General features: G+C 44.8%; 1 protein-coding gene across 3 annotated transcripts; it reads left to right on the forward strand.

Annotated features, from left to right (window-relative positions):
• Nucleotides 1–3,630: 3,630 nt before the first annotated feature.
• On the forward strand, nucleotides 3,631–15,529 carry gata3 (GATA binding protein 3). Of its 3 annotated transcripts, none has more exons than XM_076111895.1 (6): nucleotides 3,631–5,307; nucleotides 5,445–5,839; nucleotides 6,818–7,360; nucleotides 9,313–9,458; nucleotides 11,674–11,803; nucleotides 13,986–15,529. In XM_076111895.1, exons 2-6 carry the CDS (start codon nucleotides 5,605–5,607, stop codon nucleotides 14,348–14,350), a joined length of 1,419 nt encoding a protein of 472 aa, XP_075968010.1. In that variant the 5' UTR covers nucleotides 3,631–5,307; nucleotides 5,445–5,604; the 3' UTR covers nucleotides 14,351–15,529. The 3 variants fall into 3 exon arrangements, with proteins under 3 accessions (XP_075968010.1, XP_075968008.1, XP_075968009.1); XM_076111893.1 differs by having other exon boundaries at nucleotides 11,674–11,799; XM_076111894.1 differs by lacking the exon at nucleotides 3,631–5,307 and having other exon boundaries at nucleotides 5,350–5,839; nucleotides 11,674–11,799.
• The last annotated feature ends 3,928 nt before the right edge of the window (nucleotides 15,530–19,457 follow it).

Below are 19,457 nucleotides of genomic sequence, written 5' to 3' on the forward strand. Positions count from 1 at the left end.
CAAAAACAACACTAGTAATATATATAGTAATATAGTAATAAATATTAAAATAAATGTCTGCCTGATAAAAATGTTATATTGTAACAGTATAATTGGTTTCTATTGCTTTTTAATTGGGCGTCTATTCCTCTAACCTGTGACGCTTTCAGACCCGGAAGAGGACGCGCGCACTGTAAGTACGGTAAAGAGGCCGCCTTTTGGTTGGCCCATCTCCGCGTGCAGCCTGCCCGGTATAGCCTATCGTGCACGCGTGTCTCTTCCTCGCGGTGTCTTATATATGATGATGTGACACTGGGACCGAGGGCGCGCACACCAACACCGCTACCGCTATACCGCCACCACCAATGTGAGAGCGCGTGTGTTTGTTCTCTCCTTCCCCATCCGTCTCTCTCTCTCTCTCTCGCTCTCTCTCTCTCTAAATGCCATCGGCGCTTCCATCTCTATGTCACTCTTTCTTCACATCTGCAGAGAGGAGAAAAAAAAGAGATCCTCCACTCGTCCGGCGTCCACTACAGGTCAGTAAATATTTAGATTTGCTCTGCATCCCACGCGCTCCGTCCAATCGGCTGCCTCTTTCCTCTTTTCCTTTCTGCATACGAGGGCTCGCCGCTCCTCCATGAATGATGGGAAACTTTTGTGACCGGGTTGGTGCACGCTGTAGCTTACGTGGGAAATAAATGAAGTAAAAACGAAAATAAAATAATTTGCAGAGAGGAAACTGCCGGTTATTTCCGCGCACTTGCTGAGGCCAAAGAATGAAAATAAAAGGGGGGGCTGTGGTGTTGATAATACTGGCTACAATATCCACAACGTCCGCCATTGTTGCCTTTTTAACGTCGCTGCTTGCTGTTTGACCTGAACGTGCCCGTTATTTCTTTCACCTGCGACGAGTCGCCGTTTCCACCTCCAACGCGCATGTCATGTTAGGATTGTATTGAACTGTATTTTCCTCAAATATTTAGCTAACCCACCTCAGACCCCCCCACTACACCGAAATATAGCGCAGATGAGGGTTTTTAACGACCTATTACACCGCTCAGGTTGGCGGAATGCAGGCAGAATCCCACACGAGCCGCGAAATTGATCTGATTACCTTGCCGGCGGGTCATAATAAAAAAAAAAAATAAAAAAAAAAAGCAGTCGGGTTTGCTGAGGCTGCGTTTCCTTCCCGTTCATTAGTTTCCTCCATCTCGTCTTTGGTCGATACGTCTTGATATGGCGGAGAGAGAGAGAGAGAGAGAGAGAGAGAGAGAGAGAGAGAGAGAGAAATGGAGAGAGAGGGAGATAGAGAGAGAGAAGGAGGAAGGGAGAGAGAGAGTGAGAGACAGAATGAATAGGATGCCAAATTAAGGGCATCACACGCGCACTGTCAAGGGCCAAGAGCTTCAACGGTTATTTGCATGGATGGAGCTTGTGCACCTTTGTATTGATTCACAAAACAGCTTTAATTTCTTCATGTTTATTTTTTATCAATTTTATTTGTCGTTCGAAAACTGTTGACTTGTGTTAGATTTAATGTTGTGATGTTATTAAACTATTAATATATTACAAACACACACCGTCAGCCTTGAGCGGGACAAAGAGGGGCAGCAGGTACATTTGATTTGTTTTAGTGTTTTGTTTTGTTATGAGAGGCTTTACAAATGTGAGTGACTTCTGAGCTCTGATTTAATTTCAGTCAATTTAATAACCTGTCATGTTTACACCAGAATTAATAAATTAGCTGAATTTATGAATGACTTTGTTTCTGTCGGGGATCCAGAGGCTAAGAGGTGAAAAGGCCCTGTACGCTAAATGAAAGATTACATCAGTGCGTCTGGCGCGAGGCGATATAGACACTGATAAGCATCGCGAGGCAGTCTATTGGCAGACCGTTTTGTTTTTGAATGACACAAAATACGAACTGCTACTTCGGTTTTTTTTACACTCGAAGAAAAAGCAGATTTGTGCTCCAGCCTATGGTTCTCATTTTAATCATTCTAGGAAATCCACGTCAGGTTTCACGCGCTCGACAAGCAGAATTTGACGCCTTCGTTTTGTTCTAAGAAGCCGAGTCGGTTCACATGCTGACTGAATAACAGAAGCAGCTTTTTCTTGAAAAGACTTTAGAAAGGTGACAAATGACTCACGGGGGTAAGAACAGTAACATAAAGGCTCGTTAGCCTGGTTTCAACATGTATATAAAAGAGCATCTAACCAGTAATATATATATATGTATCACTATTATACAGCATGACTCGCGCCTGTTGTAATCAGTGACTGGACATCTTCATTGTTGTATACACAGCGTTACACTCTCTTTATTCTTTATTTCATTCTTTATATAAATCCTTTCAGTTGTATTTTCGCCATTTTATTTATTTTTATTTTTACTTCTTATTTTGACTATCAAGATGAAAGGATATAGTGGCTTATTATTTGGACAGTTTAAAAAAAATGGCACCCAGATAACAAAGCTTTTGATGTCTTAGTGAAATAGTAACACACACACACACACACACACACACACACACACACTTCATTATTAACATGGTAAAATGGTTTCTCTTGTCCCTGCTCTTGTTTCTAAAAAGCATTTACATGTGCTGCTATTTAAAAACAAATATAACAAAACCTTTATTATATTTTTGTATTATCTCGGGTTTTCTAAGCTTGGAGTAGTAGTAGGCTGGTGGTGTTTTATTACTATTATAATGTGTTATTGTTGTGTGATTTTAATCTCCCTGATCTCTGATTCATCAGCTGACGGAAGGAAATTATTATTTATGAGGAAAAACAATGATTGTAATTGCTGATGAGGTCACACACAGGAAGTTGGGACAAAGTAAACACACGCACACACACACGCACACACAGACGTTATCTAAAACATTTCATCCTCCACACTGGCAATGGAATAATCCGTTCGTGTCTTAAATTCTCTGCCTCAATGTAGAGAAAGAAACTGTGCCATGTCTTGATTTTAATCAGAGCCGTCTGACATAATCACATATCTCTGTCATCAAAAGACGAACTGGCCCCTCGCCGGCCTTTGTGAATCAACGTTTTACGCACAACAAGCGCTGCTATTTGTAGGCCATTAACTTAAAAAAATAGACCAACGCAGGGGGCTCGTTCTCGACACAGTGGCGGAGAAAAAGGAAAGTGAAGCCACTATTTCTCCCTCCGTGAAGACAGGTTTATTTTTTGGGGGGGGGGGATTATAAATGACAACTTTCTTTTTCCTTTAAGCGAGCCATGTCTTATTCCGGTGCTGAATAAGCTCCAGCGTTATTGACACCGAGGCTTGGGAATCGAGTCATGGGATGGCTTCCATGTCCCGTTCTCTAAGCGCGGATACATCCAGTCAAGAAACAAAAAGAAAAATACAAAAAAAAACATAATCGGGATTTTAGGCTACATTCACCGTCATGTGTTGCCTCTGAGCACCTATAACGGGCACTTTGTGGATAATGGCTGCGAGAGACTTTTCAAGAGGATAATTACACGAGTCCGCTGACAGCTTGACAATGGAAGCTACAGCAGTTTGCATCCAAGTTCAGTCTCAGGTTTTTCCTGAGTGCGGAACGCCCCCCCTCCTCCTCCTTCCCACTCTCTCCAGGTAGGTCTATCCTGGAGAAGGGAAAATAACGACGCTTTGCCAAGTCTCGCTCAGCCTGTGCTCCCACGCGCCCGGCTGAGAACAGCCTCGATATCAAAAGAAAGGGGGCGGGGCACATTGGGAATTAGTCGAATAAAACACAAACTGGAGTCGTCACCTGAGCGCGCGGCCTTGTGTTTAAAATGATTAAAATACAATCTTTATCTGACTATTTTTATGCCTGTTGGTGCGGAGGCATCAAACCCCCACATTGAACCGACCCTACCTGATGTTTCCGTCACAGTATACTGCTGCTGCTGATACCTACGTGGTGCAAGGGCGTGCGCGCTCCCGCTGCCTGTTTTCCAACCGGCGCGCCGCGGAGGGGGTTCATTTCCTGACTTTTTTTTTTTACACACCGCGGTGACGTCACATCCAGTGGCGTCGCCGCGGCTGCCCCCACCATACACACACACACACACACACACACGCACACTCTACTATCACACACTGCCAATCTGTCGGAATATGGAGAAGCCAAACTGGACCTTTCAGACATAAAATAAATATCGTGTTACATTTAATGCACTGTTTTGAATAAATAATGACATGAGCCATTGTTGCTTGTCAGTCTGAGAGGAGGTTATTGCACAGATATTGGTGAGTTAACTGACAGACAGTAAAGGCCTACATTAGGTTTTTTTCTAATTTTTATTTATTTTTTGAGGAGGCTCAGTCTCTCAGGCGTCCTTGTCCGCGCGCCCGCTTCACGGTGAGGAGATCGGCTCAACTCGGATCTGCCATTAGAATAATGCGCCTGTCACCGCGAGAGGACGCACTGTCACAGATTTTAAGAGCCTATAAACGTCCTGCAACCTGCCATTGGCCCGGAGCAACAGGCTCTGCTGCAGCCTCTTTCTTTTCTCTCTACGGCAGACTTTAAGAGCCAAAAATCATTAATATTTTTACTGCTTTTATTTTAATTTATTGGCTCAGATGCTTTTTATGAGGGGTGGATGTTTAATTGTATTTTTTGACATGCATAACTTGGGTGTAAAGTTTTATGAGGCCTAAGTAAAAAAAAGTATCTCCATTTTAATAATATATATATATATATTGGCAAGGTCATTGCAAAAATAAAGAAATCTTGCAGCACTTCTGCATCCCTCCTGGCTCACGTTATATTCAATTAGGGCAGGCCCCTCCCCTTAACTGATGACACTGACAGACCCTCCTTAAGTTGCGTCGCGCCACAGCTGTCTGCAAGCATTGAGCTGCCTGGCGCCATCCTGAAAGAATGCCTTCACTGTAAAAAAAAAAAGAAAAAAGAGAGAAAAAAAGGGGGAGCTGTAGAGAGAGAGAGAGAGAGAGAGAGAGAGAGAGAGAGAGAGAGAGAGAGAGGTAAAGCAAGGTTGAGCGAGCAGCAGCCACACAGACGAGAGAGAGAGAGAGGGGAGCGGAGTTAATGGAGAGGCTACAACTGCACACAAACAGAGATTTGATCAGTGACTTTAACTCGCTGGTGCTGGTCAGTGTGCAGTGAAGCCGCCCGCTGCAAACGAGCCCTGCGCCCGCACAGAAACCCTGCATACTTGTTGAGCCGGGCTGAAAGACATTGTGTTTTTTTTTGTTTGTTTTTTTCCGTAAGAGGAAGAAGTTCGTGGGACTGGATTCCATTTTGGACGTATTTATATGACAAACATTTTTTGTTGCATTTGCAATGTGGGGTATGTTTCGTGTTTAAATATCTTTTTTTGTTGTTGTTAAAAATGAAACTCGGGTGAATTCATTTAAGTCTGTTTTATTCGTGCTGCATGTGAACAATTTTGAGAAAATAAGACTAAATGCTCCTCTCTGTCTCCAGGTGATCGGAAGCAAGCGCGGAACCTGTGGATTTAACCCCCCAAGAAAGGAAACACGGATTTGGGACTGATTCTTTCTTATCTTGACTTGTACCAGTTTGCTTCGCCGCGCATGAACATTTACTAAAGAGAAAAAAAGAAGAAAAATAAAAAAGCAAAGCGATGGAAGTAAGTGCGGACCAGCCACGATGGATGAGCCATCATCCCGCGGTGTTGAACGAGCAGCATCCCGGCTCACATCACCCGGGCCTCGGCCACTCATACATGGACCCTTCGCAGTATCAGCTCGCTGACGATGTGGATGTACTGTTTAATATCGACGCACAGGGGAACCACGTCTCTCCGTACTATGGAAACTCTGTCCGAGCCGTCCAGAGGTACCCTCCTCCTCCACACAGTAAGTAAACGGCCTCTTTAGGCCTTTTATTTAATAATGTGCACATTATCCGGGTTGGATCCCTGTGCGTAATGGACTCCCCTCCCCGCATGAGATACTCAATTACTGTCACTGCGTTTGGAATTATTTGTATTATCTGATTGGGATCCAGACCGGGTTTCGGTTTTGGCCCAAGCTGACTTCGTCTTAAAAAACCTGAGAGCGTAAAGTGTCGTGAAACCACGCCGTGAATACGGATGGTTTACCTCCAGTTTGTCTTTGGTTTCTGTCCTCCGCTTATGTGACATTGTGAACTTCACAAACACGAACAAAAATGCTACATTGAGCTGTCAGACGTTTTTCAAACAGCCCGTGCGTAATTTGTTTTTTTCTCCCCCAAAACCAATCGATTTATGAGTTAAACAAATAGACGTGTTGGCACAGACATATTTTAAAAAAAGGAGAATATTTTGGGAACGTTCGGTAGCATGTTTTGACTTCTGAGCGCGTGCACAATATTTATCTTCATCATAATGTGTGCCATTCACAGGCACGCAGTCATTTGTGGAGTTCCCTTTATTGTAGACCTTAACTTCCTCAGCCGTCAATCACGACGCTGTTTGTTCTGAGGCTTTCTGAATTACAAGTATTCAGTCGCATGAAGGCCTGTTTAGTGGAGAAGGCAAAAAAGGGGCAGAATCGTGCACGTACGTGGCCACACGAAACTCATTTTCTCTGCATTAGAGGGGATCCGATGATTTCTAGACGGCAGCAGAATGTCGATGGAAAATATTTTTTGAAAGAGCAGCTGGAGGCAAATTAAATCGCTGTGTTGCATATAATAAAATGTAAACGTGTTTGGTAAATCAGTGCGTAAATGTGTGCTCATGTTTCATCTTTCAGTGTGTGTTCAGGCCTACAGCTATGGCAGTGTTTTTATGGTGGCTGCGGACTGAGGTCAGGTTGTTGATGGTTTCTTGTGTTTCTGTGCTGCCCCAGGTAGCCAGGTGTGCCGTCCCTCGTTACTGCACGGCTCTCTGCCCTGGCTGGAGGGGAGCAAAGGCATCGCCCCGCACCACAGCACTTCTCCCTGGAACCTGAGCCCCTTCCCCAAGAACCCCCTGCACCACGGCTCCCCGACCAGCCTGTCCGTCTACCCCCCGGCCTCCTCCTCCTCCCTGTCCACCGGTCACTCCAGTCCGCACCTCTTCACGTTTCCCCCGACCCCGCCGAAAGACGTGTCCCCGGACCCGGGCATATCCACCCCGGGGACCAGCTCCGGGCGGCAGGAGGATAAAGAGTGCATAAAGTACCAGGTGACCCTGGCCGAGAGTATGAAACTGGAGTCTGCTCACAGCCGGAGCGTGGCATCAATCGGAGCAGGGTCATCCTCTGCCCACCACCACCACCACCACCCCATCGCCACATACCCATCCTATGTCCCCGAATACGGCCCAGGCCTCTTCCCACCAAGTAGCCTGATAGGTGGGTCATCTTCTAGTTATGGTTCCAAAACAAGACCAAAAGCAAGGTCCTGTTCAGGTAGGCTGCGCTTTATTACATTCCCTTTTGATCTAACATTATTCCCCAGATTTGCAGCCTTAATGATCAGCCATGTTTAATCTCATACTAAAAAAAAAAAATTCCCATGAGCAGCTCATTCATCCCTCTCATGAACAAGCTCTTTTTGTTGGAGCTAAAGGCCATACAGGTCGACCTGTACTCTAAACAGGCGCATTAACATGCCTCAAAGCTCTTTATTTCATCGTCTGATAATAATTATAGATATAATAATAAAACATATTTTTTTAAATAACAAAATTATTTAAAGATATTAATACATAATAACAACAACAATATTAATAATAAAAATATGAATCGGCTTTAAATTAAACATTAAAATAAATACATTGAGTAAAAAATAGAAGAATACAATTTAAAACTATTTAATTCTCAGACTTCATTGGATATTTTCCCTCAACTAAAATAAAATCCTCAACAGAGTTCAGAGTTGAAAGCTTTAGATTAATTTAGGTCGTTTTTTCTCCTCTTCCTCTACTAACACACACACACACACACACACACACACACACACACACACACACACACACACAGAGAGAGACAGAGAGACAGAGGGGAAGCCAGCTCTCTGGGCTGTGTCGCCCCGTTTATATGTTTAAGATAATCCCATTACTGTCAGACCAGTGCGCGCCACAGTTGCATTGTTTACCCAGCGGTAGAGCACCGGATGCTGCTCGTTCATTCACAGGGAAAAGAGCGGGTGAGCCGTCGCCGTGGCAGAGTGCACGAACCGCGGAGGGAGGGGAGGGAAAGAGCGAGTGTGGGGAGATATTTTCTAAATTGTGAGCGCGGGGGTAATTATTTTAAAGGTTGCTGAAAAGCAGTTTTTCTTGTAATGAGATTAATATCAGCGGCTATAGAAAACAGTGGATTAGTTGATGCATATCATCGGGATTATTCAACATCACACACTTAATGCAAATAAAGATTTTTAATTCGAGGATAATGTGAGATAATATGCGTTTTAAGATATTTCCCGATCTGATGAGTATTGCGTACACACACACACTTCAACTTCACACTCGTCAAGGAGACTTCATGTCTGTCCGTCAAAACGCGGCACAACCCGGACTGATGTATCTCTCTCTCTCGGTGTGAAGAAGTCGAGCTTTATATTTTTGCATCTCGCAGAAAAAAAGGGGAAGTGCGGCTGCATGAAAATGCAAAATGCTCTCGGCGTTGCACAAAACAAAAATCCCTGTGTGAGTCTCTGCTTTCAAATAATCCGACTGTGGCTGCAGCGCCCTTGTTTCAGTTTCAGGCCCGTTCATTATCAAACTGTTAGTGCGCGTCTCACCTGTCGGTGTCACTAGAGAAGAGCCAGTCAAACATGAACACCATCTCAATCAGCCCAAAACAAAGGACACAGCCTGTTAAAATACATAATATACATACACTATTATTAATAATAACTATTATTATCAAAATGAGAGATTGGCTGATGAAAGAAAGAAGAAGGCCTGATCTATTCGATGTTTTTATTTTTTTTTCTCAAGGACCAAAGTGTATTTTGCTTAGTCTGAGAATCCTGTCACAGGACACGTATAGTTGAAGATTTTCTGAGATATTGAAAATAAAATCGACCTTATGGACCTTAACACAACTGCTGTGTTCACCACCAACACTTCACGTGTGTGTACTGTGTGTGTGTGTGTGTGTGTGTGTGTGTATGTGTGTGTTATAAATAAAATAACTGCTGCAGTAGAAGTCATTTGCAATGTTACATTATTGTAAATGATGTTGATGCTTTTATTTCATGTTTTATAAGAAAAATAAATGCCACAACCTTTTCTGTTTTCAACATAATTTACATGCATCAACAATTATTTTTAAGGACCAACTGACCTGGGCACTGTCTCCATGTTCTGTGCGTGTGTTTGTGCGTGTGCGTGTGCGTGTGTTGGCTCTTGCAGAAGGTAGAGAGTGTGTGAACTGCGGGGCCACGTCAACTCCGCTGTGGAGGCGGGACGGTACGGGTCACTATCTGTGTAACGCCTGCGGACTCTATCACAAGATGAACGGGCAGAACCGCCCTCTCATCAAACCCAAGCGGCGGCTGGTACGTCTCCACCACATTTCTCTATTGATGACATTTCCGTCTCTCTCTCTGTTTTTCCCCTATCCAGGAAGAAGTAGGCCTATTAGCTGCAGGAAATTGACTCGACAAGTGCAGGTCTCTGTTTTCAGATACTACCATAGAAAAAAACTGCACAGTTTTTTTTTTTTTAATAAATGCAATGACGATGCTATTTTTTTATTTGCTAAAATTGTCATTGATTCACAGTATTCTGTTTAAACAATAGGCCTATGTGTGTATTTTGGAGATGCATTGCCTCCGTTAAAGAGTTGTGGCTGCCGGCCTGCATTAATAAAAAAACAACGCACAATGAGCTCCATCATATGAACATTATTTTGACATTCTAGTATTTAGGACACATTTGCTGCAATTCTTACGATTGCTTCAGGTGGAGCTTTTTTTTGCAGTTATTTTTAGGGAAAGCCCCCCTCGCGAGCTTTAGAGGAGTTCCCCCCCATGCCTTCTTATGAAAAATAGAAATATAAAAAACATCTCTTGAGGCAAAGATGGCCGTCCAGTCCAGCTCTGGACCTTTTTCTCTCCTCCACCTCGCCTCTAATGTGAAAACCTGACTTCCCAGGAAAGGGCTGCCGGATGTCTGAGCAGCGTAGATAAGTCGCTTTTAACAACACCCGCTTCCCCAGTCAAAACATAGGGCTGCGGAGTCCGAGCCAGGCCAGCACAGAGTCACGACTTGAGATTGTTTAGTGTTAGAATCTCTCCTTAAAATACGCGGGTCAGGTGGGTAATTGCCACGCAACATTTGACCTGGTCGTTTTTTATTTATAGAGGGCAAAAAAACGTTATTTATAGGCCAGACCAAAGACATCAGAGGAGGATTTATTACCATTTGTGTAATAATTAATCACACCGACCAACTGATATCTTGTCTGCTCATATTTAACGTTTTAATGGCAGATAAATTGAAGTTATTTAAGGGTTTGGTGAATTGGCATAATCAAAAAAAAAATCAAGAGGGTGAAAGAAGAAAATACAATGAAAGTAAATATCAGAAGCAGACACAAAACACATCATATATGGACTTAAAGAGGCTTATTCCTCCAATCTGATTGGTTATTCGCAGCACACAGCAGCAGCAGGGGTTATTAGGCCACCACGTGTGTATAATTGGAAATCCCTCCCCGAGATAATGTAGTCCCTTTACGTTACGTGTGTCCTTTGCGGTCACCTGTCTATTGATTGTTTTTTTTAGAGATTATAACATCAATGTCAAGCCACTGCAGCGAGCTGGGCCGCGAGACAGGCAGCTAAATCCATGGGAAGACATGACTTTCACTGCGTGGTAGCCTGCAGCGGAGCTAAAAATATCCACCTTTTTTATTTTTCCATTATTATGCTTTTAATTGGCGTGCAATTATATGCTCATATGGTTCATTTCACTGCATGATGTATTCATATTTTCTACCCACAATGTCCCGTGTTTGAATCTATATGTTCAGGCCCTTCCTCTTCACTTCTATTGTTTAACGTCACGAGGTCGACGTTTAAAACAAGCCCTCGTGACACAAAGACGAACTTTAAGGGGGGGGGGGGGGATTTAATCAGATTTAATAGCTCTCCCATTTCAAGCCACTGCTCTTTATGTCTTCTGTAAATATTTATTCTCCTGGAGGTATGTGCTCTATTTTTAGCCTCGAGTGAAAGCAGCTCTGTTTTTGCTATTTCTGTCTTTATTTGAAACTATTTTTTTTAGCTTGCACTGAATGCAGAATATTAATTCCTATGGGTGGACATTAAGAGTGTATGCACAGTCACAATAAAGCCTTTATTGACCAGCAAGGGTTTTAAATAGCTTTACATAATGCACATGAGTGAAAATAAAGAATGCTTTTAATCTGCAATGAAAGAAAATAAATACTTTCTTTATTGCATTTATAGAGATGTAAGGCGCCATGTATACAGGGCTGCCATGACACAAAGACACCCTAAAAGACCAAATGTATCTTGATGTATTTAACCTCCTGAGCTATATCCTAACTCAGAGCCCCGGAAGTAGCTACATTTCCAAATAAAACGCTCAATTTCCATCTGCATTTCAGTGCTTTCTAAAAGAAATGACACCCCTGAAACTCGGCGTTAAACGTGTCAGAATAAAGCTGCTTGTTGATTGGGTCATTACGTGGTCATGTGACGTTTTTTGGGCTCTCTCTCCCTCCTTGTGTGTTGTGTCGTGCAGTCCGCGGCCAGACGGGCGGGGACGTCGTGTGCAAACTGCCAGACGACAACGACGACGCTGTGGCGGAGAAACGCCAACGGGGACCCGGTGTGTAACGCCTGCGGCCTGTACTACAAACTGCACAATGTAAGTAATAAAGCTTCCATAGGAAGTCATACCGACAAGTCAGCGCGCGCACCGCTTCAGCTCCATCGTTACGTCTTTCTCATCACGTCCTGCCGGCCACCTTTTCCTCCCTCCTCCTCCTCCTCCTCCTCCTCCTCCTCTGAATATCGGACGCGTCCCTGCAGAGACTTTCCGGGGCACGGCGATAACAAATACTGTAGAATTAATATGATTTATTGGCAGTAAGTGCGAATCTAAAATGTATAAGACCGAAGTGAACTAAGCCCGCAGCCGCCTTTCTTTTGAATATTAAAGAAGGGGGGGGGGCTTAATTAAAATTCGATTAATTTCCAGGCCGATTTTTTTTTTTCTTCTTATTTCTAGCCGTTTGGTTCCACGCGCGCCAGGGACTCTGAGTCCCCCCCTCTGACCACCAATCCGCCTGATTCGTTTTGGGGTTTGGTTAGCGCCTCACCACATCATTTCACATCCTCAATCTGAAAACCCCAGGGACTCGTTTATCTCTCTCTCTCTCTCTCTCTCCCCCCCCCCTCTCGCTCTCCTCTCCTGTTCACAAAGCTGTCACTTTTAATCAAACAGCCATTGTGGCTGAAACTAATAATAATAAGAAGCAGGCTAACTGCTCTGAGGCCACATGCAGGTAATATTTTCGCCTCTCTCAGACAACAGATAGAGGTTGCATATTCCCCCCCCCCCCTCCCCTCTGTGTGTCAGAGGAAGAGTATCCTGCTCTGCTGCCCTGCTTGTCACGCAAGCGCTCCCTGTTAAATCATTTTGTTACTTTTGGCAGATAGCTACAGGCGCAGCAGAAGCACATTCGGACCAGGGGGTTTAAAAAAAAAAAAGATTAGCATCTGAACTGACCCCGACCCTCGGCGTAGATTGGGAGTTTATTCTAGGGTAAATCCGGACTTCTGTGTTGGGGCTCGCTCCCTTTGAAACAAATTCCACATTCTTCATGGGGAGTTTAGCGAAGTCCTCGTGTGCCGAAAACACCCGAGTCTAGATAAGACGCGTGTGAAAACAAAAAAGAGTTGCCAGACAGGCTATCTTTAGTAATCAGGGGTTTGAGTCACCGCGTGTGAAGAGATGTCTTTGTGTCTGACTGAAGTGTTTGGCTTTGACACCTCTGCTCAGGAGTGTGTGTGTGTGTGGGGGGGGGGGGGGGGGGGGGTCTGGTGGTTAGCTGCTGGTGTTTGGGGAAAGAGGATGTGAGGGGCTTGCACTGCGTATTTCTGCGGCGGTCATTGACTCAAACGCCTTGGCTCGGCTCTTTGGTTGATGTGCCGAGGCGGCGGCAGCCCGGAGGGCCCGGGGCTTCTTCCCTCTTGTGAGACGGTAGACGTCTCAGCTTTAAAGAGCTCTGGGGGGGGGCTGACCTGCAGTAGGTGGGCGTAGCGTGGCCTTCAGAGCTGGAAGCAAGGCAGAGAGAGTCACCCACATCTCAGAGAACAAAACCACAGATCTCTGCCCTCCACCGATCATCCGGGCCGCTCTGCTTAAAGAGCCGGTGAAGAAAGTGGGCAAGCGTCTCAAGACAGGAGGAGAACCTCCCGCTTCCCGGTTCCCCGAGATCAGGAAGCCAGTCGGCCTCGTCCACCTCTCTCCTCGTAATCCGGCCCTGAATTCCATCATCCAGCTCTCGGCTAAACCTTCGCTGGAATATGGCAGCTGTGGCCCCGTTTTGGCCAGGAGACGGGCCACGCGGTCAAGGAGGAGGAGGAGGAGGAGGAAGGTGGAGAGGAGGACTTGGCCGAGGCCGGCGGTCGTCGTGGCCATGTGTCCCTGCCAGGCCGTTTCTGCACACAGTCTCTCTCTCTACATCTTCCCCGTTTTCTCTCTGTCTCTCTGGCACGGTCGCAGCCTCAGATACAGTTCAGCTTAAATTAATCAACATTTAAATCCACCCCAACACACACACACACACACACACACACACACAAATATGTCTCCCCAAAACCCCAGAATCTAAAGAGGAAACTAAAAGCTGAGATTGTGCCACATCTTCTGTCTTATTTTGAAACTCCCTTCACTTAAGGATTCTTTTTTTTATTATTATTGTGTTGCTTAATGTAAATGGAGCCACGATGTCTTTTTAAGAGTTCTATCCTGTGTGAACGCGACGCCGCGCACACGTTGCGACAAAATACTAATCTGCCATATTCTCTGTCTCCTTTCGAGAGCAGATCAACCGACCTCTGACCATGAAGAAGGAAGGCATCCAGACCAGGAACAGGAAGATGTCCAGCAAGTCCAAGAAGAGCAAAAAGTCCCAAGACAGCATGGACGACTACTCCAAGAGCCTGATGGACAAGAGCAGCTCCTTCAGCCCGGCCGCCCTGTCCCGCCACATGTCCTCATTCCCACCCTTCTCGCACTCCGGCCACATGCTGAGCACCCCCACACCCATGCACCCCTCCTCCGGCCTCTCATTCGCCCCCCACCACCCTTCCAGTATGGTCACAGCCATGGGTTAGGTCTCCCCCGCGCAGCGCCCTCGGCCTCGCCCACCACCACCACATCCCTCGGTACCTCTGATTCCATATCCTAAAAGACAAATGAACCGCTCCTCGGCCCGACCCCAGCCCCCCTCCCCCGTTTTGTCCCACCATCACCAAGCTGCGGCGCGAGATCAGCAGGCTTTCGGCTCCTTTGTCCTCAGTTGTATCTTATTTTTATAAAATCAAAGTGTACCTCTGCGATGTGAATGCTTTGCAGACTTGACCGTGGCGCGCTGGTCTCCGGGGGGGGGGGATTTTGCTTTCCCTCCAACCAGCGAGAGAAAGAATATTTTCTCCTCAAGCCGCCGCCACCGCCGCCACATTGAGGCTGCCCTCCCAGCTGATCCACACGATAAGGAGCTCCATTTGTGTATAAAAAGCCATTTTTTTTCCACACACGAACATCACAAGAACATTGAAAAAACTTTTACAACGACCTCACCCTAACCCCGCCTCTCTTCACTTTGCACCTGTGTAACAGGAAAACACCCCCCCCCCCCGCCCCCCCCACACACACACACACACACTCCCCTTCTTCTTCATCTTCCTCTTCCTCCTCACGCTGGAGATGAGGAGAGACACACGTTGAATATATTTGTACAAATTGTATGAAATACAGTACATTTAATGAAGACTTTTTAATTTAGTGAGAAAAATAAAAAAGGAAACATGCCCCTGGGCAGCTAACGACGAGAAGGGTACGAGTAGGAGAGACGAGGGAGGAGAGTCCCAGAGGAAAGGAAACAAGGGAGGAGGAGGCGAGGAGACTCTTGAGAAAGGGCAGGCCTCGGTTTTTCGCCTGCGTGAATTGTGTTGCATTAAGTTTGCAGAGAGTCTGCGGCTCCGGCTGAAATGACGTCTCTTCTTTTTTTGTTTTTACTTTTGGATGTGCTATAGGTCTCGGGCAATTGGTTTGTGTTGACTCGTGCACGTACATACACACACACACGCACGCACGCACACACAAAATTTGTTCACCTGAAAGACTTTCTTCCTGCCCACAGATTATATGCATTGTGAAAAAAGTTCCTGTATTTGTTATTTGTATGTATAAATCAGAGTACCAAAAATACGAAATAAACAAAGATGTAGAATTATTTCTTTATGTTATGCAGACTGAATGGTTGTAAAAATTTAATAATAATCACTAGTGTAAAATATGACTGCTTTTTTGTTTCGTAATTTTTTTTCCTCTTTGAAAATAATAAACTAGTTTAATCTCTGTTGACATGTTAGCACTGTGGTCGAGAGCCGTCTTTTCTGTCTCCTGCTGCTCCGTGTGATCTTTGACACCTTGCCCTGCCCACCACAACCAGCAACACCCCGCCTTATATATCATTCGTTTCTTTACCCAGCATTCACAGGAACAGCTCGTACGGTCAGCTGAGCACAAACAGGAAGAGCAGAAATAAACAGAGCCAATGGAGGAACAAATCAAATGGCAGGGTCAGAGAGGCCAGGCACACAGGCACCGCGGGCTGAAGGGGCTTTTGTCTCATCCTACCGACACATAAACACACACCGACCGTCACACAGCGTACACACACACACACACACACACACACACACACACATCAAACACACATCAAACACCTAGCACTCATTTAGTGAGGACGACTCATCAGGAAACATCATTTCTGTAAATTAATGAACATATCGCTGAATGCACCACGTCTACTGCTGAGAAATGATTCAGCTGGCAAAATAAGAGGAAGTCCATTGGTTTCGACCACTGAATCAACCACAAAGTGTCTGGAGCTTCCTCCACCTTTAACTTCTATGTAGACAGTCTTTTTGTCGGGCAACCTGGAAGTTATCAGCTCTGCTCAGAATTCCCAAAGCCCACGGAACTCAATACAGTTCTGGGTTTTGAGACCACAAACAAAAACTGAGCACAATGCAGCACCGTCCACATGTGACATGTAGCAGAGAATACACTGCTATCACTGTGAGAGAGGAAACCATACTGCCATACAGGGCAATGCAGTTCAAAGGGCTTTACATGTGACTGCTGTAATATAATATAATAGAAAGATTAACAGTAAAACAATAGGTTAAACAAATATTAGTCACAAAAATAATACCAACATGGGTCCTGGGCTTCTAAAGACTAAAATAAATTAGAAAAGCTCGTAAAACAAACACGGCATAATGCATAAAAGGTTAAAAACATAAAAAGATAGAACTTGTTTCCATAGTGGACCCAAACAACAAAGACGGCTGCTGTGCCTCTGCTGTGTTACCAGATTTAAATAAAAGATCCACAACAAATCAGAAGTGAGCGCCGGTGATTGTAGTGTGACCGTGAGACTTCTGTAAATCGTTTCTTTTCAGCGGGTTTGTACCTGTGAAAGCCCGCTGAACATCCCAAACAAAGACATTCAGCCTTTTATCCTAATGCTGGTGCACACTCCGGGGATTCATAACATCCAGATAAACTTCCCTGACGGGCTGCGGGAGTAAATACCGAGGCGCTTATATCAAGAAGAAGGAAAATACCCGCCGCGTTGTCGTATCATTGGTTTGATTGAGGCACAAGTTCATCAGATGGGTTTCTTTATTTCCCGTTAAAGTCGATCCTCGCGTTATTTGTTGTTGAAATGTGGCCTGAAAAGCTCCACACGACTCCAACGGATCCCCCTACCTACCGCTGTTGGGAACCACATTTCCAATATCGGAATATATTTGGACAAGCGGATTGCCAAAGCCGGCAGCTGCCGCAGAAAAAAGGGCCATGCAGAAGTTAGGTATTTGGCGTCATTTGTTTCTGAGCCGCTGTGACGAATCGGGAGATTTGCTCCTGTGTTTTAATAGTGAGGTCAAGGGGGCATGTGGAATGAGAATGGGAATAGTGTGTGTGTGTGTGTGTGTAGAGAGGGATTGAGGAGTGCTTTGCCCCGTTGTGGGACCCCATGGCCTCTGGCTGACCTTTTTTTCCCCCCCTTCTGGTGTTTAGCGGTGGACGTCTGCCAAGGGTGACTGGATGTGCAGCAACGGGCTCAGGTGAGGACGAATACGGACCAACGAACTCTCCGTGATCTCTTCTCCTCTTTCCTCCATCATCGTCGTCACAAACCACTTACTTCTGTCTCTCTCTCTCCGTCTGTCTCTCTCTCTTCCTGCGTCTGCCTCTCGTCTTTCAGGTGAGGATGATGACAGATTTGTGGACGTAATCGGCTCGAAGGAATAGTCCATCTTCATCCAGGCAGCGCCGCTGTCACCGGCAGCAAGAGGTGAGGTCAGATTCGGGGTCATCGTGTCGGAGGAATTGTCATTATCATCATTTCCACAAAGGGACAAACATTGAAATGACGTCTTTGAGTATGCATGAGGATTTTCAAAGTAAAGAGGGGAAGAAATCGTTTCATCCCCACAGAGCTGAACTGATCAGCCTCACACCACAGGAAGTAGAAACCTGTTTGTTTGTGAAGTGTCAGTGTGGTCACATGTGGGTGAGCCATTCCTCTCCTGTCCCACAGTCCAAACCCAGAATATGAAGATGTCTAGTTCTGTCTGTGACAGTCGATGTCTGTTACAGCGTCGGGTTTGTATTGTGACACTTAAATAGCACGGACATAGTTGCACTTCAAATGTATATTCATTTAATAAAGGCACGAATGAGCTGATAAAAAAAAGCTTTCTTTACAGTCTGTACATCATGTTATATATCAGTCAAAGTTGCATTGGTGAGCATGTAACTCTCAGAAGAGAAGAGTCCGTTTGAATGATTCATTTTCGGGACATTCACAGCGTAAAAGTTGCAATTTCTTTCCTAAACCAGACAATAAAATGGAAAAAGACACAAAATCATTCAGTTTTCAACGCCTGAAACTTCCTCAACCTGCCAGTGCATCGTTCATTAGAAACTCTATTCAAGCATTATTTTGAATTCCAGTGGAATGTCAAATACAGTACGTCAGGCTGAATTTTGGGGGAATGTGTACGATGTGTTTTTTAAACTGTTAGCCCGCCCCGTTTCTTCGACCTCCTTTCCTTTCGTGATCACGATCCACCGGCAAGCTAGCATCTGACTAACAGCACCTCTGGAGCTCACTTATTAATCTTTATTAATCTTTATCTCGTTTGTTTTACGACTTACAAAAAACAAAGAAATTGTCCAGCGCAAAGCCCCTCAAAAAAACCTGAAACTTGTCATCTTCACACTCTTGTTTTTGTACTGAGCTAGGCTAACTGTTTCCCCTTGTTTCCAGTCTCTATGCTATGCTACGCTAACCAGCTTTGACTTCATGTTTAACGGACAGACACAAGAGTTGTGGAGAAATAGAATGTGTAAAGTGTATTTCCTAAAGTTTCAAATTACTCCTTTAAGCATATAAGAGCTAATTAAAAAGCATAAAAATGCTTTAACGTTAAAGGTGCCATAGAGGTTACTGTAGCAGTTTCATTATATAATACGAATGTTATTATGGCACATCAAACTATAAATACTACTTTACCTTTGATAGAGATGCTTCATATTCACTTTGGAGTCCAACAGACAACATCCAAGTCTCTGCAGGAAGATACAGTCTTTAATTTAAGGGTGTTGTATCCTCCACAGTGAGCTAACAGGGATCTTATTGGAGTCAGTGGTATCTTCAATCTCTTTCAATTCCACTTTGATACCATGCAAGATACAATATACTGTTTATTTAGCATCCTCCCAAACATGCTATAGGATTACGATAGTTCTTTTTGAAAGTAAATGGCTGTTGTCGCTCTGATCCTGTCCCTTTGTTTCCAAAGACCTGAAGCATGAGGGATGAGCCGCCGCGGCATTGTGGGAGTTCTCTCACTTGTTCGAGACCCCCTCGCCACTTTTGAAAAGAGCAGCCTCGCGTTGCATTGTCTCCTTAACAATCGTAAATTTGAACCATAATCTCCCGTCACAACATAGCAGATAAAAGATAATTATCTCTTTTACTGAGGTGCCCTGGGGCTTCTTGGACGGCCTAGCAGACAACGTGCCTAAACCCTCATCTCCCACACACACACACACACACACACACACACACACACACACACACGCACACACACACACTCTCTCCCTCACAGACTAGCAACAGGCTTGGGAGCCTGCTGCTGATGAGAGATTCGTCAACAGATGAGTTTGAATGCTCAAAGTGTTCATGTGAATGAGTGCACATGAACAATCTG

This window comes from Anarhichas minor, unplaced genomic scaffold (genome assembly GCF_050575085.1).
Source record: "Anarhichas minor isolate MPS153535 unplaced genomic scaffold, ASM5057508v1 ptg000045l, whole genome shotgun sequence".
In the NCBI taxonomy this organism is placed as follows: Eukaryota; Metazoa; Chordata; class Actinopteri; order Perciformes; family Anarhichadidae; genus Anarhichas; species Anarhichas minor.